Below are 26,696 nucleotides of genomic sequence, written 5' to 3'. Positions count from 1 at the left end.
CACACCTACTCATTCAAGGGGTTTTCTTTATTTTTAATATCTTCTACATTGTAGAATAATAGCGAAGGCATCAAAACTATGAAATAACACATGGAATCATGAAGTAACCAAAAATGTAGCCATCCTTTGCCTTGATGACAGCTTTGCACACTCTTGGCATTCTCCCAACCAGCTTCACCTGGAATGCTTTTCCAACAGTCTTTTCCAACATATGCTGAGCACTTGCTGGCTCCTTTTCCCTCCATCTGCGGTCCAACTCATCCCAAACCATCTCAATTGGGTTGTCGGGCGATTGTGAAAGCCAGGTCATCTGATGCAGCACTACATCACTCTCCTTCCCACTAAGCCCAAACCAGATGGGATGTAGCATCGCTGCAGATTGCTGTGGTAGCCATGCTGGTTAAGTGTGCCTTGAATTCTAAATAAATCACAGACAGTGTCAACAACAAAGCACCCCCACACCATCACACCTCCTCCTCCATGCTTCACGGTGGGAACCACACATGCAGAGATCATCTGTTCACCTACTCTGTGTCTCACAAAGACATGGCGGTTGGAACCAAAAATCTCAAATTTGGACATCAGAACAAAGGACAGATTTCCACTGTTCTAATGTCCATAGTTCGTGTTTCTTGGCCCACGGATGTCTCTTCTTCTTATTGGTGTCCTTTAGTAGTGGTTTCTTTGCAGCAATTCGACCACGAAGGCCTGATTCACACAGTCTCCTTTGAACAGTTGATGTTGAGATGTGTCTGTTAGTTGAACTCTGTGAAGCATTTATTTGAGCTGTAATTTCTGAGGCTGGTAACTCTAATGAACTTATCCTCTGCAGCAGAGGTAACTCTGGGTCTTCCTTTCCTGTGGCGGTCCTCATGAGAGACAGTTTCATCATAGTGCTTCATGGTTTATGCAACTGCACTTTCAAAGTTCTTGAAATTTTCCGGATTGACTGACCTTCATGTCTTAAAGTAATGATGGACTGTCATTTCTCTTTGCTTATTTGATCTGGCAAAGGGTGGCTACTTTGAAGAATATAAAATATATTTTGATTTGTTTAACACTTTTTTGGTTACTACATGATTCCATGTGTTATTTCATAGTTTTAATGTCTTCACTATTATTGAACAATGTAGAATATAGTAAAAATTAAGAATAACCCTGGAATGAGTAGATGTGTCCAAACTTTTGACTGGGGACTGTGTATATTTATTTGTATGAAGTCGGCTATCTTATGAAGACCTAGGCCTAATAAAGCATTATTAAAAAGGACCCTGGCTCCCTAAAATGTTTCATTTCCGTTTTAACGTAGTCTAAATCGTTTTACTGCCTGGGATTGTGATTTAATAGCCATGATATCCACTGGATCCAACGCGTGACTGATTATTCCACTGCTTTAAAGCTTGCAATGCATTATGCATCCACCAGCATGGAAAGAGTATAAACCTATCAAATGTCCAGGCTATTGATATCTTTCAATGGTAACTAACTACCAGCTCATGGGACCAACCGTCATTGGTACACAGTGGTGTAGTAGGCTACATTCATCTCCTATACTGCAATGAAATCAAACCGTTACTACAGGTAAGGTCTTTAGGAGCAGGGAAAAGGACCAACTGTCCTTGGGGACAAATTAGGGTAAATCTGGACTATAACTATCTAGACCTACACGGCACGGCAGAAGCAGAATTCCTATGGCAGCTTCATCTGACACATGTTTTCCCAGGGACTCCCAGAGTAACAACAGCGCATTGAGGGCATACTACTGCTGCTTGAGCATTAGGCAACATCCTGCCTTGTTTGGTATGTTCGCTGTGTATTGAAGCACACCTAACAAACTCAAATCCGGCAATGCTGACACCACAACACTTGAGACCATGTTGATTTTGTGTCGCGAAGCACGGCAACTCACCTGCAACCTAAACAACAACAAGTAGCAGGCTGAGATTTGCCAGAGGAACATCCACACCGTAGTGACTAATCCCCCATCACGATGGATGTTAATTCAAGTACCACATTAAGTACCCATTGGACCCTAGCGCTGATCAGAAGCAGACAACCTAAGTGCCAGGCATTGGTAATCACTGCCGATGTGATTGTAACGAGACGAGAGTCATTTGCTGCAGTCTTGGGTTTTGCTTTGCCATAAATCTGAGTGTGAGAGGGGCTGGGCTGTTGCTGCGCTAATGATGAGATGTAACACAGTGTGAGGTAATATAAACACTGCCTGCGTTCCAAATGGCACCCTATTCCCTAAATAGTGCAATACTTTTGACCAGGGCCCATAGGGAATATAGAGAATTGTACACTGAGAGTACAAAACATTAGGAACACCTTCCGAATAGTAAGTTGCACAGTCTCAATTCGTCGGGGCATGGACTACAAGGTGTCGAAAGTGTTCCACAGGGATGCTGGTCCATGCTGACTCCCATGCTTCGCACAGCTGTGTCAAGTTAGCTGGATGTCCTTTGGGTGGTGGACCATTCTTGACACACACACGGGAAACTGTTGAGCGGGAAAAACCCAGCAGCATTGCAGTTCTTGACACAAACCTTCTGTGCCTAGCGCCTACTACCAGCCCCCGTTTAAAGGCACTTTTATCTTTCGTCTTGCCCATTCAGCCTCTGAATGGCACACATACACAATCCATGTCTCAATTGTCTCGAGGCTTAACAATCCCTCTAACCAGTCTCCACCCCGTCATCTACACTGATTGAAGTGGATTTAACAAGTGGCATCAATAAGGTGTTAGATTCCAAATATCAGAGTAAGAACTCCACGGACAATATGAAAGCTTAAACCAAGTTTATTCATCCCAGGGGTCGAACAGCTGAACAGACAAAGACATATTCACACAAGCACTGATATTTAACCCTTTCTCCTATGAAGAGTTTCCTCCTACACATCTGAACAGCCAATACATCTCTGTTGCTAGACAGAACCTTAGTGATACCTGTTCTTCATCTGACCTGACCTCTGACCCAAAGTGCTCACTCCTCCCCAACTCACAGCTGTCATGGTGTTTGGTCCCAGGCTGTGTCTCTTCTTATCCCAGAGGATCCCTCCCATAGGATCCCTGGTGGCAAACACTAACATATCCTGACATAATGTAAACATTACACATTATCCTCTCTCCCTCAGTGACATGAATAAGTATATTTCATATTATCAAAACCCAACAAAGGGATCATAGCTTTCACCTGGATTCACCTGGTCAGGCTGTCATGGAAAGAGCATGTGTCCCTAATGTTTTGTACACTCAAGTGTGTAGGGAATAGGGTGCCATTTGGGCCTTTTACACTGCCTCACTGTAGTAAACATGATAGACTCAGAGCTGCAGGAAGGGCGAGGGGAAGAAAGCACTGAGTTAAACCTTTAGGTGCCAGAAGGCAGAAGCCTGACCTATAGTGGAGCAGGTGGGAATACGTAGTGTGTCTGCTGTACTCTCCACTTCACACATTGACAAGGGCAACAGATGGCAGGTTTATCCCCCCCAACACAGATTGCCCATGGATTGTCCATTAAGAGGAGGATCTATGAGCCAACCCTTGCAAAGAACATATAGTGCAGGGGTCTCCAACCCTGTTTCTGGAGAGCTACCCTCCTGTAGGTTTTCATCCCAACCCTGTTTCTGGAGAGCTACCCTCCTGTAGGTTTTCACTCCAACCCTGGTCCTGGAGAGCTACCCTCCTGTAGGTTTTCATTCCAACCCTGTTTCTGGAGAGCTACCCTCCTGTAGGTTTTCACTCCAACCCTGTTCCTGGAGAGCTACTGTCCTGTAGGTTTTCACTCCAACTAACCTGGTTCAGCTTATCAAACAGCTAATTATTAGAATCAGGTGCTAGATTAGCGTCCCTACAGGACGGTATCTCTCCAGGAACAGGGTTGGAGTGAAAACCTACAGGAGGGTAGCTCTCCAGGAACAGGGTTGGAGTGAAAACCTACAGGATGGTATTTCTCCAGAAACAGGGTTGGAGTGAAAACCTACAGGAGGGTAGCTCTCCAGGAACAGGGTTGGAGTGAAAACCTACAGGACAGTAGCTCTCCAGGAACAGGGTTGGAGTGAAAACCTACAGGACGGTAGCTCTCCGGGTACAGGGTTGGAGTGAAAACCTACAGGACGGTAGCTCTCCGGGAACAGGGTTGGAGTGAAAACCTACAGGACGGTAGCTCTCTGGGAACAGGGTTGGAGTGAAAACCTACAGGACGGTAGCTCTCCGGGAACAGGGTTGGAGTGAAAACCTACAGGACGGTAGCTCTCTGGGAACAGGGTTGGAGTGAAAACCTACAGGATGGTAGCTCTCCAGGAACAGGGTTAGAGAGCCCTGGTAAGGTGTGTGTCATCTCTCTGACAATGTAAAGTCATTATATTGGGCAGGTCCTCCCCTGAAATATTGCGCTTTGACCTCAATGGGATAACCCAGTTAAACAAAAAATATTTTTAAAGGAACTTAATGTCTGGACACCCAAAACAAGGGCTTCATTGGATATACTTTTGCCCCGGTGACAATGGCGGAGATGTATTATATTGTCAGCGCTTCGTCATCCTTTCATCTTCCATCAATGTGTTCTGACCATTACCATAAACACAGCCTCTATCTGCTGCTGCTGCTGTTCATAATCACGTCATTGATTTCTCCACAGCCATAAATCCACTAGTCATCTGCTATCAAAAGACTTTCCCTGCTCCCCCACAGAAGCATAAAGGGAAGCAAACGTTTCAGACTCATCATGTTCCTTATCTCCATGCCTCAGAACCATCTTATCACACCAAGAGACGGCAGACGGTTGTTATAGCATAGAGAAAAAGGTTTGGGTGATTATCTAGACACACAGAGGGATGACTGTGTAGGATGTGCGCGGAATCAGTGTGTCGGTACTATACACTGCAGGTGGTGTCTCTAATTGCACTTGTGAGAGTCTCCAGTCCAGAGTGCCTAACGGTAGTCAGCAGCACAAGAGAAAGTGACATGCACTGATCCCCTAGGGACTGGATCTCATTAAGGCTTCCCCCACAAATAGCCACTGCACTCACTTTCCCCTCGCACACTGAAACACACTGCAGCCAGCCAAGCCTACCAAGGTCTTTTCCCTGGGTCTGTGGTCTGCACCACTTCCCCAGGAGTCTCTAGGGTGGATGTGACCCTTATACAGCAGTAAACACGCATACAGACACTGATACACACATACTCTTTCTACACCCCCTAACCACATAAACAACGAGGCAACAGAGTAATAAAAGATTACTCCTGGTGCTCGAGTTAATGCATCGCTACGGTGATGGCGATAATGAGCTGGGTTGAACCTGGTCGCGCCTTTCAACTCGGGAGCCAATGAGGACACAGGAGCAGCCTGTATTAACAAATCCCACCACATGGCCCCACCTCCAGCCTCAACACAACAATAGCTGTGTACTACAGTAGACAATCCTCTGGTGCTTCCCTGGATCTACAGCATCTCTACCCAGGAAATTTCTACAGTAATGAAATACAACAGCAGTCACTATCAGCCAATAACCTTTCTAGGCATCGCAGTCTCACAAAGGACGAGTAAGGTGAATCAATTGGACAAGTGCCTAATTTCTTGCATGCCTCTTACCTCCCTTGCTCGCTACTTTAATTAAACTCATTAAATTAGCGGAGTAGGAATGGGACATCAATATGCTGTTTAGATTAGAGTGAATTCAGGGAACAGGCTAGAAGACCGCAGAGCTCACAAGGTCTCTTTGTACACCATGTACAGCACGACAGGGAACAGAGTAGGAGGCACAGGAAGGGTTAAATCTCTCATTTAGCAGCAAGCCTCACTGCTACTGTACAGGCCGCAATTCCTCCACCAACTCCCCAAAGCACTCCTCTTCAGAGAGCAATCTCCCATGGTTACGGGAATGCAGAAGTAGCTCCCACACAGCACAGAATACCAGAGCGTGCCACATGTTCACTGGTCCAATCGAGCCTTGGCTTTCTAACTCTACCTCATGAATTATTTACGACCCCCCCATCGGAAAAGCCGTGATGTCAGAGATTCCAGATAAGTGTCCTGTTTCTCCATGGCTACGGTGATATGGCAGTTCAGTTCACAGACCGAGACAGTAGAAAGGCTTCCTCTTCACACACTTACAAAAGGGGCTAACATTTAAGCCCCTGTAAGCTGACCCTTAAAATAAAGAATGTTTCTAATTCACTGTTTACAATACCTCCCACTTAGGACATGGTGAACAGTGGACACAGATAAGCCACAATGCCAGGTATTGGCACCAGTACTCTACAACATACTACAGTGCACAACATAAAATGCCTAGAATGATAATAGTTACATACAGTGCATAGTCATCACCTCCTCATAATAGCACAGCTCACAGTGATCACCCTTACAGGGAGCTCAGGGAGCTGTTACTTCCAGTCAGTCCCACTCTGTCTGTCTGCTGCTCCAGAGACAGTCTCAGGGGAGCCCGATTGAGTGAATCACACCACTACACTGTTCCCAGAGCAGCGGACTGTGTCTCGCTCTGTCTGTCTGGAGGCGGGCGCCGCTTACCTGGCGGGTGTCGCGCTGGTACGAGGAGGAGGACGAGGCGCTTTTGTGTGTGGGCGTGGACGCCTTGTGGTGGTGGATGGGCGTGGAGCACCTCTCCTCGGCGCTCATGGTGCGGTGGCTGCTCTGGCTGGGGTTCCTGTGGTGGTGGTAGGACATGGCTTCCCTCCCTGTAGCACCCCTCTCTGTGGCTTTCCGACTGCACTCGGCTGTTCCTCCCTCAGCAGCGGCTCCAGGCCATGTGGGTAAACAGCATTATCTGATGCAGCTCTGCAGCACGCTTTCCCCAGCTCACGCTCCTCTCATCTGCAGCACAGACAGAGACAGACATGACACACAGACGTTAGGCTACGTTATGTTAACCCCTCCTCCTCCTCCCATCACTGTTTCCGGTTGTGCATCCATCCAGCCCAGAGCCTAAACGACACTACACACCCTAGCAATTCGAGTTCTAGCCAATTGAGCTTCAGCACCCCACCATTTAAGTGACAGCTAGCAAGATGCACACACAGCAGAGAGAGAGAGAGCACGTTACAGAGGGTCAAAGATCATGCCCCCAAGACATGCTAACCTCTCACCATTACCAATAACAGGAGAGGTTAGCATGTCTCGGGGGTATGATCTTTGACCCTCTAACTTTCTCACGTCATCATTGATGATTCATTACGGATTATCCTTAATCATGGTAGCGTCTAGAGCTGGGTGAAATGCTGAATGATACAGCTAATTTATTATTATAGTTAAGGGATCTACACTGACATGTTTTACAAGGAGTACATACACTACTGGTCAAAAGGTTTAGAACACCTACTCATTCAAGGATTTTTCTTTATTTTGACTATTTTCTACGTTGTAGAATAATAGCGAAGACATCAAAATTATGAAATAACACATGGAATTAGGTAGTAACCAAAAAAGTGTTAAATAAAAATATATTTGAGATTCTTCAAATACAGTGCCTTGCGAAAGTATTCGGCCCCCTTGAACTTTGCGACCTTTTGCCACATTTCAGGCTTCAAACATAAAGATATAAAACTGTATTTTTTTGTGAAGAATCAACAACAAGTGGGACACAATCATGAAGTGGAATGACATTTATTGGATATTTCAAACTTTTTTAACAAATCAAAAACTGAAAAATTGGGCGTGCAAAATTATTCAGCCCCCTTAAGTTAATACTTTGTAGCGCCACCTTTTGCTGCGATTACAGCTGTAAGTCGCTTGGGGTATGTCTCTATCAGTTTTGCACATCGAGAGACTGAAATTTTTTCCCATTCCTCCTTGCAAAACAGCTCGAGCTCAGTGAGGTTGGATGGAGAGCATTTGTGAACAGCAGTTTTCAGTTCTTTCCACAGATTCTCGATTGGATTCAGGTCTGGACTTTGACTTGGCCATTCTAACACCTGGATATGTTTATTTTTGAACCCTTCCATTGTAGATTTTGCTTTATGTTTTGGATCATTGTCTTGTTGGAAGACAAATCTCCATCCCAGTCTCAGGTCTTTTGCAGACTCCATCAGGTTTTCTTCCAGAATGGTCCTGTATTTGGCTCCATCCATCTTCTCATCAATTTAACCATCTTCCCTGTCCCTGCTGAAGAAAAGCAGGCCCAAACCATGATGCTGCCACCACCATGTTTGACAGTGGGGATGGTGTGTTCAGGGTGATGAGCTGTGTTGCTTTTACGCCAAACATAACGTTTTGCATTGTTGCCAAAAAGTTCAATTTTGGTTTCATCTGACCAGAGCACCTTCTTCCACATGTTTGGTGTGTCTCCCAGGTGGCTTGTGGCAAACTTTAAACAACACTTTTTATGGATATCTTTAAGAAATGGCTTTCTTCTTGCCACTCTTCCATAAAGGCCAGATTTGTGCAATATACGACTGATTGTTGTCCTATGGACAGAGTCTCCCACCTCAGCAGTAGATCTCTGCAGTTCACCCAGAGTGATCATGTGCCTCTTGGCTGCTACTCTGATCAGTCTTCTCCTTGTATGAGCTGAAACTTTAGAGGGACGGCCAGGTCTTGGTAGATTTGCAGTGGTCTGATACTCCTTCCATTTCAATATTATCGCTTGCACAGTGCTCCTTGAGATGTTTAAAGCTTGTGAAATCTTTTTGTATCCAAATCCGGTTTTAAACTTCTTCACAACAGTATCTCGGACCTGCCTGGTGTGTTCCTTGTTCTTCATGATGCTCTCTGCGCTTTTAACGGACCTCTGAGACTATCACAGTGCAGGTGCATTTATACGGAGACTTGATTACACACAGGTGGATTGTATTTATCATCATTAGTCATTTAGGTCAACATTGGATCATTCAGAGATCCTCACTGAACTTCTGGAGAGAGTTTGCTGCACTGAAAGTAAAGGGGCTGAATAATTTTGCACGCCCAATTTTTCAGTTTTTGATTTGTAAAAAATGTTTGAAATATCCAATAAATGTCGTTCCACTTCATGATTGTGTCCCACTTGTTGTTGATTCTTCACAAAAAAATACAGTTTTATATCTTTATGTTTGAAGCCTGAAATGTGGCAAAAGGTCGCAAAGTTCAAGGGGGCCGAATACTTTCGCAAGGCACTGTAGCCACCCTTTGCCTTGATGACAGCTTTGCACCCTCTTGGCATTCTCTCAACCAGCTTCATGAGGTAGACACCTGGAATGCATTTCAATTAACAGGTGTTCCTTCTTAAACGTTAATTTTGTGGAATTTCTTTCCTTCTTAATGTGTTTGAGCCAATCAGTTGTGTTGTGACAAGGTAGTTTATATACTTTAAGACATGAAGGTCAGTCAATACTAGGGTTGCACATTTTGGGGTATATTCAAAGGTGGAAACTTTGTTGGAATTAACGGGAATATATGGGAATTAAACGGGAATATATGAGAATTAATGGATATATATATATGCAAATTAATATGAATACCCTTTAAATGTAGATGTTTTGCATTGGATATATTTACCATATCATATGGAGAAAGAAACATAAACCTTTTACCTTATCATAAGTAGACAAAATTGCAAATGATTAAATCCATCCAATTGAAATTTTAAAAACAATTTAGTTACGAATTGAACTTTTATTAAATGAGTTGACTCATTTTCCACATACATTGTTGCTGTAAAATGATAGTCTAGAAACTAAAGCTTTGGTTGTCTTCCTTTCAGGCTTCCATGTCTTCTCCCTGGACCTCCTCAATGACCACCTCTTAAACATCAGACTCTGAGGCCTCATCTTTACTGTCACTTTCCAACCTTGTTGATGATGGCTCGTTGTCAGGCTCAAAAAGCTTCAAATTTTCCCGAACGGCCACCAATTTTTCAACCCTTGTATTGGTCACCCTGTTGTGTGCTTGGTTTGTGTGTTCCCAAACAAGGGCCAGTTGCACACTGAGGCGGATGATGGAGGCAACAGGGGAAAGAGCCTCAGACCCACAAAGTCCCTTCCACCAGGTGACTGATGAGATATGTTGGCACGACTGCCATATTGCATCTCCATACCAAAGCCCTTGCTTGGAAGTGTACTTCGTCAGACTGCCAAGACACACTTGCCCTCATCCAGGCCAAGGTGGTGGAACACGGTAGTGATGACACCATAGGCCTAGTTGATCTCTACACCAGACAGGATGCTCTTGGGGTCAAACATGTACGCTGTGGCTTGTATGGGCTTCAGGCAGAAGTCTTCATGCTTTTTTATGTATTTCAGAACTGCAGTTTCCTCTGCTTGGAGAAACAGTGAAGTGGGCAGGACAGTACGCATTTCTATTCTCTTACATCTGCAAGCAGAGTCTGAACATCAGATAGGATGGCATTGTCTCCATCAATCCGTGCAATGACTACTGCTATAGGTTTCAGGAGTTTCAGGCTGCTTACCACTCTCTTCCCAAATTCATCATCCAGGAGGATCCTCTTGATGGGGCTGTCCATATCGGCAGACTGTGATATGGAAATTTTCTTGGAGACTCCCCACCCAACGGGTGTTGCTGGGCAGCTTCAATGTGGTGCTCTTATTCTTCTCGCTTTGCTTGGTGAGGTAGATTGCTGCTATAACTTGATGACCCTTCACATACCTAACCATTTCCTTGGCTCTCTTGTAGAGTGTATCCATTGTTTCAGTGAAATGATGTTCTTGAGGAGCAGATTCAATGCATGAGCAGCACAGCCAATGGGTGTGATGTGAGGGTAGGACTCCTCCACTTCAGACCAAACAGCCTTAATGTTCGCAGCATTGTCTGTCACCAGTGCAAATACCTACTGTGGTCCAAGGTCATTGATGACTGCCTTCAGCTCATCTGCAATGTAGAGTCCGGTGTGTCTGTTGCCCTTTGTGTCTGTGCTCTTGTAGAATACAAGCTATCGATAAGGTGTATGATTCATAATTTTCACCTCAAATAGAAGTAGAGGTACTTTTGTCAGGTTGCTTGTTGTGAGCGCTGGGGGAACTTTATGCACTTGGCCAGATGATTCTGCATCTTTGTTGCATTCTTCACAAATTACACTGCTCAAAAAAATAAAGGGAACACTTAAACAACACAATGTAACTCCAAGTCAATCACACTTCTGTGAAATCAAACTGTCCACATAGGAAGCAACACTGATTGACAATAAATTTCACATGCTGCTGTGCAAATGGAATAGACAACAGGTGGAAATTATAGGCAATTAGCAAGACACCCCCAATAAAGGAGTGGTTCTGCAGGTGGTGACCACAGACCACTTCTCAGTTCCTATGCTTCCTGGCTGATGTTTTGGTCACTTTTGAATGCTGGCGGTGCTTTCACTCTAGTGGTAGCATGAGACGGAGTTTACAACCCACACAAGTGGCTCAGGTAGTGCAGCTCATCCAGGATGGCACATCAATGCGAGCTGTGGCAAGAAGGTTTGCTGTGTTTGTCAGCGTAGTGTCCAGAGCATGGAGGCGCTACCAGGAGACAGGCCAGTACATCAGGAGATGTGGAGGAGGCCGTAGGAGGGCAACAACCCAGCAGCAGGACCGCTACCTCCGCCTTTGTGCAAGGGGGAGCAGGAGGAGCACTGCCAGAGCCCTGCAAAATGACCTCCAGCAGGCCACAAATGTGCATGTGTCTGCTCAAATGGTCAGAAACAGACTCCATGAGGGTGGTATGAGGGCCCGACATCCACACTGGCGCCCTGTGCTCTTCACAGATGAAAGCAGGTTCACACTGAGCACATGTGACAGACGTGACAGTCTGGAGACGCCGTGGAGAATGTTCTGCTGCCTGCAATATCCTCCAGCATGACGGGTTTGGCGGTGGGTCAGTCATGGTGTGGGGTGGCATTTCTTTGGGGGGCCGCACAGCCCTCCATGTGCTCGCCAGAGGTAGCCTGACTGCCATTAGGTACCGAGATGAGATCCTCAGACCCCTTGTGAGACCATATGCTGGTGCGGTTGGCCCTGGGTTCCTCCTAATGCAAGACCATGCTAGACCTCATGTGGCTGGAGTGTGTCAGCAGTTCCTGCAAGAGGAAGGCATTGATGCTATGGACTGGCCCGCCCGTTCCCCAGACCTGAATCCAATTGAGCACATCTGGGACATCATGTCTCGCTCCATCCACCAACGCCACGTTGCACCACAAACTGTCCAGGAGTTGGCGGATGCTTTAGTCCAGGTCTGGGAGGAGATCCCTCAGGAGACCATCCGCCACCTCATCAGGAGCATGCCCAAGCGTTGTAGGGAGGTCATACAGGCACGTGGAGGCCACACACACTACTGAGCCTCATTTTGACTTGTTTTAAGGACATTACATCAAAGTTGGATCAGCCTGTAATGTGGTTTTCCACTTTAATTTTGAGTGTGACTCCAAATCCAGACCTCCATGCGTTGATAAATTTGATTTCCATTGATACATTTTGTGTGATTTTGTTGTCAGCACATACAACTATGTAAAGAAAAAAGTATTTAATAAATATATTTCATTCATTCAGATCTAGGATGTGTTATTTTAGTGTTCCCTTTATTTTTTTGAGCAGTGTATTTGGCACAGTGTTTACAAATTTACACAGCTTTTCCTTCTACATTAGCTGCAGTGAAATGTCTCCACACATCAGATAGTGCCTTTGGCATTTTCCTGTAAAGATTAGAAAAACATGAGTAAAAAAAAAAAAAAAAATACAATTCCATGTACAGATAAATAGTTAAGCAGTTAGATTAAACAACTCGCATTTTTTTTTAATGAAACATGTATGGAAACAGGTGAATTAACACTCCGCAGTTAGCAGGCTCAAGCAAGCCAAAACCCACATCGTACCAAAATCTAACTAGCAGAAATTGTTAACAAATTAGAAATGATTTAAACTCACTTCTCTGTAGGCTACTTAACAAAAAATCATGTATGTCATATAATATATTCACCCCACCCAGTATTGTAATCAAAACGTACCAGAAAGCATGTAGTCCTTGGCTCAGACAGTGCAATAGTGGGGGCTCAATAGCATCTCATTAGTGTGCAAGATCTTGAGAATCAGCTGTACATGTGATGGAAGCGTGCACTGCACATATGATGGAAGAATGCACTGTGCATGCAGAGGGTTGCAATTCCATTAAATTGGGGATAGTTTAACCAAAATATGCCACAAGACCTAGAATTGCCTTATGTATATCGCACAAAAAAATGGTTCCCTGTTATAAGCCAGCTTTTTGGATGAATTTAAGCAAAAATCCCAACTTTTCCTGGTTTAACTTCCCATGGAAAATTTCCAGCAAGTTTCCGACCCTTTGCAACCCTAGTCAATACAGAACATTTCAATAACTTTTTAGGTTTCTTCAAGTGCAGTCGCAAAAACCATCAAAGGCTATGATGAAACTGGCACTCATGAGGACACAGAGTTACCTCTGCTGATGAGGATAAGTTCATTAGAGTTACTAGCCTCAGAAATTGCAGCCCAAATAAATTCTTCACAGAGTTCAAGTAACAGACACATCTCAACATCAACTTTTCAGAGGATACCGTGTGAATCAGGCCTTCATGGTTGAATTGCTGCAAAGAAAACACTACTGGAGGACACCAATAAGAAGAAGAGATGTGCTTGGGACAAGAAACACGAGTAATGGACATTAGATCGGTGGAAATTTGGAGTCCCAATTGGAGATTTTTGGTTCCAACCATCGTGTCTTTGTGAGACGTGGCGTGGGTGAACAGATTTTCCACTGTAAATCATGGAGGAGAAGGTGTTATGGTGTGAGGGTACTTTGCTGGTGACACTGTCTGTGATTTATTTTGAATTCAAGGCACACTTATCCAGCATGGCTACCACAGCATTCTGCAGTGATGCGCCATCCCGTCTGGTTTGGGCTTAGCGGGACTATCATTTGTTTTTCAACAGGACAATGACAAACATTTCTAAAAACCTGTTTTTACTTTGTCATTATGGGGTATTGTGTGCATATTTTTATTTATTTAATACATTTTAGAATAAGGCTGTAACGTAACAAAATGTGGAAAAAAGTTAAGGGGTCTGAATACTTTCCGAAGGCACTTTGTATATATTCCGGAGTCTGACATTGCTCGTTCTGATATTTATGAATTTCTTTTTGACTTTTTGGATCATGTGTGTATTGTTTTGTATTGCTAGGTAATACCGCACTGTTGGAGCTAGAAACACAAGCATTTCGCTGCACCTGCGATAACTGCAAATCTGTGTAAGCGACCAATAAACTTTCATTTGATTTGTTGTTCAACGCAATGTTCCATTTTATAATGGCTGCTGTGGCTACTGCTAGCTAGCATGAGGAAGAAAACAGCAGTTTCCTCAAAAACAAGCAGTCGTTTAAGCTTCTGGGATAATTGGACAATTCGGAGTACAACACATTCCTTATCCCTGGATTGAGGTCAAATGTTCAAGACATATCTCATGCCGGCTCTGCGGTGTCTTAATTTACACAGGAAGTCTGTTCAACCGTAGTTCAGCTGTAAGCAAGCGGGTCAGGTCTGGCTACAAATGGAGTATAAACTATAAAATTGGACATTACAAGTTGGAGTTGTGTATCACATTTAACAAACCAAACATTTAAATACAGCTATAGAAGGTAAAGTAAAAACCCAAACCGGTCTGTGCATCAATACCGGTATATAGTCAAACATGGCATACCCTCCAGCAATATTCCCTCAAAAATGTTGAGACACATTTTCACAATTTGAACATTGTGAAAATTCTGTGCAAATTCCTGCGTGCGTTTACAACACTGAAGCTGTACCCGCTTTAAGTTCCAGTTTTAACAGCGGCCAAGTAGAAAATGCATCCAATTTTAACATGGAAATAGCTGTTTTATCATTCAGCCTACAGTAGCAGAAAATGTGTGGTGTTCATTGTGGTGTTCATTGTAGGCCTACATTCCATGAGACTTTTGAAAAAAACATGCAGGGTTTGACATTAACCTGTTTATCCACTTGTCCTTCAGAGAAGGAGATGACTGTAAATGTTGTGTGTTGTTTGATGCAAGAAGCCACTTTACAAAATACAATTAATTATTATTACAGAGAATCAGGCAAATTATGCTAACCTCTGCCTATTGGCTACTTAACTTATTCAAGACCATCTCAAAATACAACACTGCCCCTTTAAGATTAAAAAAAGCTCTTTACCTGGCGAGCTTTTCAAAGATGGCTAGAAACGCACACATTTTGTGCTCTTGTAGGAAGCAACCACTCACACATTGCTGACTAGAAATTAGCTGTAACTGGGCTAATAACTCACTAACTAGCAAAGAATATGAACAAATGTACACAGGAGGCTACAGATAGCTCTCGCTTTGATCTCAAAACAAGCGCATCTCAAAACAAGCGCATCTACTCACGGCCGCTCACGCTGTAAACACAGTCCAGTTCAAATTGAATGGCACAGATACATGGCCATGGCTATTTGCAAATAGGCCTACTGCAGCTCTAATTGGTTATGGCACAACGGTCTGTGTAGAGTACGGGCCTGAGTCGTGCCTGTCAATGCAGTTAAATAAATAAAATCAGTTAGTTTTGCATAGTTTGTTTTGTTTCAGTATGTTACATTGGAAGGGACTAATATTGAGTTGATTCGAGCACTATTCCCACAGTAGGGCAAAACTTTGATAGTGTTAACTAAAGAGGAAAACTCAGATATTTCATCTGCACGGTAGTGCAAAAGTATCTGCACAACATTGCCACCCAGCCCTAGTACAACATTAATGTATTAGTGTTTAGAAACATATTATATGCTTATTTATAATAAAAGTTACTCCAAAATGACACAATACATTACTTCCCATTTCTATTGGGCACAAAATGATCTGGAACACAACCAAAACAAACTGCAAATGCATCCAACAAGTTTGTAGAGTCAGAAGCTTGATGTATTCATTGCGTGCTAGGAATATGGGAACAAATACTAAACTTTTGACTACTTTATTTATAATAATCTTTAGGGGTGTCAATAATTATGACCCCTACCCTTAAAAAAACCAAAACATTACTTGTTAAACAAAATCTATTTTTCAGAGCTATAATTTCCCTCTTTTTTTGCATACAATATAGCTCAGTATTGGAATTATTTATTTCATACAGTCATTATTGCTCATCTTCATCAAGGGTGTCAATAATTCCGGACCCCACTGTATGTGACATAGTACTCAATAGTCGGGGAACACGTTTTGCTCGTGAGCGCTACTTTCAGAACTACTGCTGCTGCTACTGAACTGCTGCTGCTACGCTGCTGCTACTCTCTGTTATCTATGCATAGACACTTATAATAATAACTCTACCTACATGTACATAACTACCTCAATTACCACGACACCGGTGCCTCCGCACATTGACACATTGACTCTGTACCGGTACCCCCTGTATATAGCCTCCACATTGACTCTGTACCGGTACCCCCTGTATATAGCCTCCACATTGACTCTGTACCGGTACCCCCTGTATATAGCCCTGCTATTGTTATTTAATGCTACTCTTTATTTATTTGTTATTCATATCTCTTACTTATTTTTAGGTATTTTCTTAAAACTGCATTGTTGGTTAAGGGCTTGTAAGTAAGCATTTCACTGTAAGGTCTACACATGTTGTATTCAGCGCATGTGACAAATTACATTTGTTTGATTTTACTGTCTAAAAAGTACACAAACGTACCGGAGAATCTCTTTAATTTTTATGTTTGTTATGGTGAGAAAGGTGACATCTCAATTCTGCTCGGCTCTGTATTTCACTCATATTCCACCCAGCAGTGCAATGGTGTCTGGCCTCCTATCCCTACTCTGCATATCTCGGTCTCTCACCCAGCCGAAGAGCAAACTCACCCAGTATAATTGGCTCAGTGATGCATGCCTGAGGTTTTTCCCATCGCCCTTGTCTCACAGACAGAGATGAGAAGAGACACACGACACCCAATTAACATTTCTTGTCCACTCCACCTTGTATACGATTCAGTTCTGTTGTGTGGCAGATCGCTGTGTGTTCAGTTCATTCATGACAGCGTCTCGATTGCAGCGGGAAAACTAGCCATCCCAGATCCCACAGGCAACATAAATCCCTCTGCTTCCATTCTAATTACCCTTATGATACATTCGTTAATGACGCCAAATCGGGCGGGGTTACCAAATCAATGCAAGACACAGTGTATACGCAGGGTCTGGAACGCAAACTAGTCTAGGATGTAACCTAGCTCTAACAATTGTTAGGCCTAGATATGTTTTGAATGGATATGGAATGAACAGTCAGTATAATCATCTGACATGCAATGGTTACATCACCTAAGTCACCATACATACTGTAAGAGATTCCATACAAACATGGCTGATCCATCTTCAGCTGACCAGACAAAAAAAAAAAAAGCTCTCATCAGTCTGTCCATAGTTCCAGGCATGCTGACACCTAAGTATTGTGTAAGTGCAGAGTCATTGTGTGAGATAGCTGTCACCCTGCCTCAGTATTGATCTAGCGTAGGCTGAGGGAGAGGGACACACGGTTCAGGTTAATTGCACCCTGAGGACTAGAGCGGAATTTCTGGGTTTCATTTTCTATCTCACAGCATGCAGCGTAAGACATAATAGGAGTCTTCTCCTCTGAAGTGGCTGAAACCAAAAGACAGAAACAGACGACTGGTAGGACTACATCTGATATAGAAGTACAGTAGATAATAACTGGTGGGTGCTTACATTTGTCCTATTTCACACATGCACAAGTGTGGATTATACGAATGTGCGAATTGGAAAAAAATGTCTTTGGCATCTCCCAGACATATCCTGAGACACCCGACATATTTTTCACCTAGTCAGCACTGAGATTCAAACCAGCGACCTTTCAGTTACCAGCCCAACACTCCTAACCGCTAGGCTACCTGCCGAATAACTGGCTGTGTAAAAAGACACGCTGGCAGGGTAGAATCAGTGGACTTTTTTCCAAACTGCTCCCTCACACAGGGTATGTTTTTTATTATGTATGGCCTGATTACCACTTTCTCTCTGTGTAACCTTACTCCATAGTTACAGTAGTGAGTGTAGGCCTAGCTCTTACAGGAAAGAGCTGATTCAGGAGGATTCCTTATTTCAACAACAGGATACATCTGTAGCCTGGTCTCACCACCCCCCCCCCACGCTCTCTCTCATGAACATACTGTACTACACACACAGTCTGATCTATGTTACCAGCCCCTGTCCTTAACCAACTAGGAACTAAGCCCAGACACAACCTGAGCCTATTCAGAAAAGTATGTCTCTCTAACGGATCCCTTCCTCCTCATCAGTCTAGGAAGAAGACATTTAGAGTATCGGACTACTGTAGATAAATGCATTTCATGGTAAAACACCACCAGTGCAGTGCATGCAAAGAATGAGTAGCATACAGGTGATGTGCAGTCTATCCCTGTCTAGATGGCGTGGCAACAGACAGCTACAAAAAAGCAGCATTGGATGTCACAACAGTGCTTGTTGGAAGCTCTCCTTCCTAGACTTGATTAGTAATGAGTTTAATCTCTTAAATCTTGTTACTGTGACTATCGTCTCTGGGCACAGATAGGACATGGAACATCGCCTGTTGTACAACAATATGTAAGAAATATACACTGAACAAAAATATAAATGCCACAACATGCAACAATTTCAAAGATTTTACTGAGTTACAGTTCATATAAGGGAATGTGTCAATTGAAAAAAATGTATTAGGCCTTAACTTATGGATTTCACATAATTGGGAATACAGAAAAGCACAATGAAGGTAGGGGAATGGATCAGAAAACCAGTTAGTATGCTAATTGCAGGAATGTCCACATACTAATTGCATTCTCCTTCTAAACTTCTAGACATCTGTGGCATTGTGTTGTGTGACAAAACTGCACTTTTATTGTCCCCAGCACAAGGTACACCTGTGTAATGATCATGCTGTTTAATCAGTTTCTTTTTATGCTACAGCTGTCAGGTGGATGGATTATCTTGGCAAATGAGAAATGCTCACTAACAGGGACGTTATCACATTTTTACACAAAATGTCAGCGAAATAAACTTTTTGTGCGTATGGGAAATTTCTGGGATCTTTTACTTTAGCTCATGAAACATGGGACTTTTACATGTTGTGTTTATATTTTTGTTCAGTATATAATATACATTGTCTTCAGAAAGTATTCACACCACTTTACCTTTTCCACATTTTGTTGTGTTACAGCCTGGATTTAATGGAATAAATTGTGATTTTTGTCGTTACTGGCACACACAATACCCCTTAATGTCAAAGTGGAATTATGCTTCTTTTTATTTGTTACATTTTTATTACAAATGGAAAGCTGAAAAGTCTTGAGTCAATAAGTACTGAACCCCTTTTTTATGTTAAGCCTAAATAGGTCCAGGGGTAAAAAAATTCTTAACAAGTCACAAAAACACTATTATTGCAGTCCATGCAAATGACTAACATGATTTCTGAATGACAACCTCATCGCTGTATCCCACACATACAATTATCTGTAAGGTCCATCAGTCGAGCAGTGAATTTCAAACACAGATTCAACCACGAAGACCAGAGAGGTTTTCCAGTGCCACGCAAAGAATGGCACTTATTGGAAAAATATAAGACGTTGAATATCCCTCTGAGCATGGTGAAGTTATTAATTACGCTTTGGATGGTGTGTCAACACACCCAGTCAATACAAAGATACAGGCTTCCTTCCTAACTCAGTTGCCAGAGAGGAAGGAAACCGCTCAAGGATTTCACCATAAGGCCAATGGTGACTTTGAAATAGTTACAGAGTTTAATGGCTGTGATAGGAGAAAATTGAGGATGGATCAACAACAACAAAGTGTTATATTTGGGGCAAATCCAAGATAACAAATTACAGAGTACCACTCTCCATATTCTCAAGCATAGTGGTAGGTGCATCAAGTTATGGGTAAGCTTTTAATCGTTAAGGATTGCGGAATGGAGCTAAGCACAGGCAAAATCCTAGAGGAAAACCTGGTTCAGTCTGCTTTCCACCAGACACTGGGAGATTAATTCTCCTTTCAGCAGGAGAATTACCTAAAACACAAGGCCAAATCTACATTGGAGTTTCTTACCAAGAAGACAGTGAATGTTCCTGAGCGGCCAAGTGATTTTTGACTTAAATCTACTTGAAAATCTATGGCAAGACCTGAAAATGGTTGACTAGCAATGATCAAAAGAGCTCAAAGAATTTTTAAAAGAATAACGGGCAAATGTTTCACAATCCAGGCGTGGAAAGCTCTTAGAGACTTACCCAGAAAGACTCGCTGCCAAAGGTGCTTCTACAAAGTATTGACTCAGGGGTGTGAATACTGATGTAAATGAGATATTTCTGTATTTATCAATAAATGTGCTAAAATGTATTGTAAATTCTAAAAACATGTTTACTACCACTTAAAAATATGGCCGCCCTACACTACAAAAGACAACACACACCCAGAAATGTTGTTACAAAATTCACTGCTAAAACACTGTGAAGATGTGACATTTTGAGTTCAGAAATTATAATAATTTGGTAGCTTCTCTTTTTTAAGTTGGTATGCAATGCACTCAGTAGACATATGACCATTTGAATGATGATATATTTGGCCACTATTTGGAGGCTAGTCTGGAGACAGAAGTTCTGAGCTGATTGAATAGGCTAATGTTTCTGCAACAACAGAAGTCAGCACATCCTCTGCACTGAAAACTGTTGAACATCACATCAGGCGCTTAGCTTGTGCATACAGAAAGCTAGCTATGTTATATTTAGCTTGAAGAGGAAGTTGCCCTGACATTGAGTCAGCCCTATCCTTGTAGCTCAACTTCTCAACAAATTCTAGGTATTCGCCTGATTCAGGGAAAAACATACAATGATTACATTTCAAATAGCTGGTTCCTGTTTGAGGTTGTGTACTTTTGTAGTGTGGCCTGTGTTTGATTTACATTGTCACTTTTGTACAGTGTGTACCACTGGTCAAGAGAATGCCTTCAGCTCTAAGCAGGGATAATGAATGATACTTGTGTCTAGCATATTGTTAACAGACTCTAGTCAAACATCAGTTTCCCAGCAGGGCTTAGCTCTGGGTTATTTTGACTCGAGGAGAAATGTCACCAAACAATGTCCATTGATAACACAGCATGCTAAAAATCCCAAGAATCTCTTTGCATGCAAGTCTCATTGGCTGCGTTTACACAGGCGGCCCGATTCTGATCTTTTGCCAGTAATTGGTATTTTGACCAATCAGATCAGATCTTTTGCCAAGAATAAAGCAGCCTTACTGCTTTCTTCGGAGGCATTTACACTGACAAAGAAGAAACAGACTGAGAAACACATCAGAGAAGTCATGGCTAGTCCTCTCCACCAATAGTGGGAGTTTGTCCTCACATAGTTCCAGGGTTTTTATCTGGATTAAAATGGGGCTTACGTGGTGGTCTTGGCGGGGCGTGGAGATAATTGTTTGCTGTATTAAAGCAAATGTCCTGCAACTCTACATATTTTGTCATGGATCTAAGAAAAACTAATTCAGTTTTAAATCACATTTCCTGCAATTCGGCACATTTTTGACATGGGGCTGAAAGAATTGCAAGTTTTAAAGCTAATTTCCTGCAATTCTACACATTTTGCAATGGCTTATGCCGTGTTCTTATGCTATCTGAGTGACTTAAACATTATAACACAATCAATAGGGACCCAATTCCATGACAAAAATACTCCTGGAATTTTAGATTCTCCCTGACTGTCTAGTTTTTATTTTGGTGATCGTTAGTTCTCAAAGATGATCTTATTTAGAAATACATAGGTCCATTATCTTTTTTTTTACATACTTTGTATCTGGTTATAGTCATTTTAAGTTTCATCATCCCAAAATCTTTTTTTGAATATTTGTATTAGAATTTTTATTAAAAACACCATGCAGAAAAAACTGGATGTCTTTAAGACAATCTCAACTCAGGAAAGTGGAGGGCGCTCAACCAACGTGAGTCGAGGTTCAACCAAAAACCAATGTCATAGAATCTATACATTTTCTATGACTATCTTTAACTTGTCAGCATTTGAATGTCCAAAACATTGTATTCCCTCGGTTTAAAACCCAATCAAAATGGCCAAAAAACAACATCAGCTAAAATAACAAAGAGAAATGCTGCAGAAGCGATTACACTCTACAGAGCTACAATAAATCATACCTTTCAAAAAGATCTTATTCGTCAAACCGTCATCTCTTTCCTGTGTCATGGATTGACAGTAATACAGCTGTGTAAATACTGTCTCTCCTCTCTCCAGCTGTTGAAAAGGTGTTGACTATTTACTGAACGCTGCCTGCTCCCAAGGACGTCAAATCCAATAGGTCCATTATGAAAAGTGATCGTTGAATCCCCTTAATGGGACAGACCTTATTAGCCAAAACAGACAACGAAGGACAAAATAAACAAATAAAAAGTGAACGACGCAGTGCTTTACCATTGATGTTACTTGTGTATTTGCATTTCCTTCACCAGAGCTGCACAAAGAACACGAGTGCATGATTAGACATATGCAAAAATAGGCCTAGTCTTAATGTTGAGACTGTAGGCTATACGGGAGAAGAAGAAAAAACATCCCAGTTTTCATTCATGGTAGTAGCAGCCAAAATCCCTGTCATGGGCAGATGATGATGGGGAAGTAAGGTGGACTGCTGCTTGCTGTGATGCTGTTGATTATGGCACTGGAACAAGCACAGACAGCCGTGAGTCTCCCTGGGCCTGTTGATTCATCCAGCCAAAGCCCTTCCCCCCACACACACACACACACACGCGCACACAATTCCACAGTAACGGAATTACACTTTGACTCGTTTTTTTTTTTCACTTTAAAATGTATGCCAAACAAAAAAAGTTGACCCTGTTTTTCTGTTAGACAAAGTGCATAGTTGAGTGCCAGACTGATCCTTGGTCATGAACGGATCCTTGGACCTACCAGAAGGAGCAAGGGTGGGTATCATAACATGTCCAGCAATGTGAATGCAATGTTTTAGCGATTTCCAAAAATGATTTAATTTACTGTTCACTTGCTATATTCACAGCTTGTCAGGCAAGACCTCAGGATAAAAGTGCTGTGCAACAAGTACCCCTGTGACACCTCCGTTGTTTCCAGTCTCCCTCGACTACTATGAAAAGGACACGCCATCATGAGGCCTCTGATAGTGACCCGAGTTACTGCCCTGATGACACAGATGGGTTCATCAACAACGACAGGTAATGTGTGTTATGTCAAATGCAAAAATACCCGTCTCCATAGCCTAATTCTGACCTATGGAGTCCCTTGGGAAACCCAACCATCCAACGATGGGATTTATAAATACATTTTCTAGGCTCCCAAAAGGACTCTAATATAAAAACTACTTTTGGAATGCTCATATTCTGAGCTAGCCATTAAAAAAAGTATTAATTGAATCTGAACAACCCTTGAACTGGAACAGAATATGGAAAAAAATTATGACCTTGGCATCCCGTAATCCGAACAATCATTTTATACATTTTAAGTTTGTTCAGACTGTATTTAATACCAAGGAAAAGTTTTACGATGAAATTGGCCCCAACTGTTCACACTGTCCCCTAAATCAGGTAGACACATTCCTTCATATGATGTGGGACTACACTGTAGTAAAAAGCTTCTGTGACTAAGCAAAAATATTTTTGAAGTGCATGAACGTAATTATTCAATACGTTGCATCTGCTATGTTACTTAACAATGACAGCTCCTTCAATCTCTCAATCAGAGACGATTACTACTGGCAGGCAGCACTGCCTCAAAAAAAAAGAAACAGTAGCAATCACCCCACTCTCTCCCAATTAACCTGTGGATACAGTTAATATAGGAAGTTATAACGTTGGAATTAATGACAGCGAGAATGAATGGTGCTAGTCAAGGAACAACTGAGGCCTGGACAAATAACCTTGACTGTGTAAAGAATATTCTCAGCTAAAGCACAGTACATACATTATCAGTCAAAGTTTGGGCACCTGCTCATTCCAGGATTTTTATCTATTTTTACTATTTTCTACATTGTAGAAAAATAGTGAAGACATATAAACTATGACAGCCACATATACAGTTGAAGTCGGAAGTTCACATACACCTTAGCCAAATATATTTAAACTCACAATTTCCCTGTCTTGGGTCAGTTAGGATCACCACTTTATTTTAAGAATGTGAAATGTCAGAATAATAGTAGCGAGAATTATTTATTTCAGCTTTTTGTTCTTTCATCACATTCCCTGTGGGTCAGAAGTTTACATACACTCAATTAGTATTTGGTAGCATTGCCTTTAAATTGTTTAACTTGGGTCAAACGTTCTGGGTAGCCTTCCACAAGCTTCCCACAATAATTTGGGTGAATTTTGGCCCATTCCTCCTGACAGCTGGAGTAACTGAGTCATGTCTGTAGGTCTCCTTGCTCACACACACTTTTTCAGTTATGCCCACAAATAGAATTGAAGTCAGGGCTTTGTGATGGCCACTCCAATACCTTGACTTTGTTGTCCTTAAGCCATTTTGCCACAACTTTGGAAGTATGCTTGGGGTCATTGTCCATTTGGAAGACTCATTTGCGACCAAGCTTTAACCTCTTGACTGATGTCTTGAGATGTTGCTTCAATATATCCACATAATCTTCCTTCTCATGATGCCATCTATTTTGTGAAGTGTTCCAGTCCCTCCTGCAGCAAAGCACCACCACAACATGATGCTGCCACCTCTGTGCTTCACGGTTGGGATGGTGTTCTTCGGCTTGCAAGCTTCCCCCTTTTTCCTCCAAACATAACAATGGTCATCATGGCCAAACAGTTATATTTTTGTTTCATCAGACCAGAGGACATTTCTCCAAAAAGTACAATCTTTGTCCCCATGTGCAGTTGCAAACCGTAGTCTGGCTTTTTTTATGGCGGTTTTGGAGCAGTGGCTTCTTCCTTGCTGAGCGGCCTTTCCGGTTATGTCGATATAGGACTCGTTTTACTGTGGATATAGATACATTTCTACCTGTTTCCTTCAGCATCTTCACAAGGTCCTTTGCTGTTGTTCTGGAATTGATTTGCACTTTTCGAACCAAAGTAGATTCATCTCCAGCAGACAGAAAGCGTCTCCTTCTTGAGCGGTATGACAGCTGCGTGGTCACATGGTGTTTATACTTGCATACTATTGTTTGTACAGATGAAATTGGTACCTTCAGGCATTTGGAAATTGCTCCCAAGGATGAACCAGACTTGTGGAGGTCTACAATTTTTTTTTCTGAGGTCTTGGCTGATTTCTTTTGATTTTCCCATGAAGCCAGGCAAAGAGGCACTGAGTTTGAAGGTAGGCCTTGAAATACATCCACAGGTACACCACCAATTGACTCAAATCAGAATTTTCTAAATCCATAACATAATTTTCTGGGATTTTCCAAGCTGTTTAAAGGCACAGTCAACTTACTGTATGTAAACTTCTGACCCACTGTAATTGTGATACAGTGAATTATAAGTGAAATAATCTGTCTGCAAACAATTGTTGGAAAAATTACTTGTGACATGCACACAGTAAATGTCCTAACCGACTTGCCAAAACTATAGTTTGTTGACAAGAAATTTGTGGAGTGGTTGAAAGACGAGGTTAAATGACTCCAACCTAAGTGTATGTAAACTTCCGAAAGAAAGACCCAGTTACCTCTGCTGCAGAGGATAAATAAGTTCATTAGAGTTGCCAGATAAATGTCTCACAGAGCTCAAGTAACAGACACATCTTAACATCAACTGTTCAGAGGAGACTGCGTGAATCAGGTCTTCATGGTTGAATTGCTGAAACGAAACCACTACTAAAGGACACCAATAAGAAGAGATTTGCATGCGCCAAGAAACATGAGCAATGGACATTAGACCGGTGGAAATCTGTCCTTTGGTCTGATGAGTTCAAGTTTGAGATTTTTGGTTCCAACCGCCGTGTCTTTGTGAGACGCAGGGTAGGTGAACGGATTATCTCTGCATGTGTGGTTCCCACTGATTTGTTGAACAATTCTTTGGTTAATACATGATTCCATTAGTGTTATTTCCTCGTTTTTATAATGTAGAAAATAGTAAAAATTAAGAAAACCCCTTGAATGAGTAGGTCTCCAAACGTTTGAGTGGTACTGTACCTTATATACATAAGTATTCAGACTCTTTGCTATGAGACTCGAAATTGAGCTCAGGTGCATCCTGTTTCCATTGATCATCCTTGAGATGTTCCTACTACTTGATTGGAATCCACCTGTGGTAAATTCAATTGATGGGACATGATTTAGAAAGGCACACTCCTGTCTATATCAGGTCGCACAGTTGAAAGTAAATGTCAGAGCAAAAACCAAGCCATGAGGTCGAAGGAATTGTCCGTAGAGCTCCAAGACAGTTCTGGGGAATGCTACCAAAAAATGTCTGCAGCATTGAAGGTCTGCAAGAACCCAGTTGGCTCCATCATTCATAAATGGAAGACGTTTGGAACCACCAGGACTCTTCCTAGAGCTGGCCACCCAGCCAAACTGATTAATCGGGGGAGAAGAGCCTTGGGTAGTGGGTTTGATTCCCAGGAGGACCCATACGTAAAATCTATGCACACATTACAGTAAGTCGCTTTTGATAAAAACGTCTGCCTAATGGCATGTATTATACACTGAGTATACAAATCATTAAGAACACCTGCTCTTTCATTGAGACTGACCAGGTGAATCCAGGTGAAAGCTAT

General features: G+C 42.3%; 1 protein-coding gene across 6 annotated transcripts in view; it reads right to left on the bottom strand.

Annotated features, from left to right (window-relative positions):
- Positions 1-26,696, bottom strand: part of osbpl6 (oxysterol binding protein-like 6) — a 61,919-nt gene that overhangs the window by 22,629 nt on the left and 12,594 nt on the right. For all 6 annotated transcript variants that reach the window (XM_024414186.2, XM_024414191.2, XM_024414190.2 and 3 more), the window contains exon 2: positions 6,535-6,837. In XM_024414186.2, coding sequence (XP_024269954.1) covers positions 6,535-6,690 — 156 coding nt within the window. In that variant the 5' untranslated portion in view covers positions 6,691-6,837. The remainder of the gene's footprint in view (positions 1-6,534; positions 6,838-26,696) is intronic.

Source organism: Oncorhynchus tshawytscha, linkage group LG03, assembly GCF_018296145.1.
Source record: "Oncorhynchus tshawytscha isolate Ot180627B linkage group LG03, Otsh_v2.0, whole genome shotgun sequence".
Classification (NCBI taxonomy): domain Eukaryota; kingdom Metazoa; phylum Chordata; class Actinopteri; order Salmoniformes; family Salmonidae; genus Oncorhynchus; species Oncorhynchus tshawytscha.
This window is presented reverse-complemented; position numbering and strand designations above follow the sequence as displayed.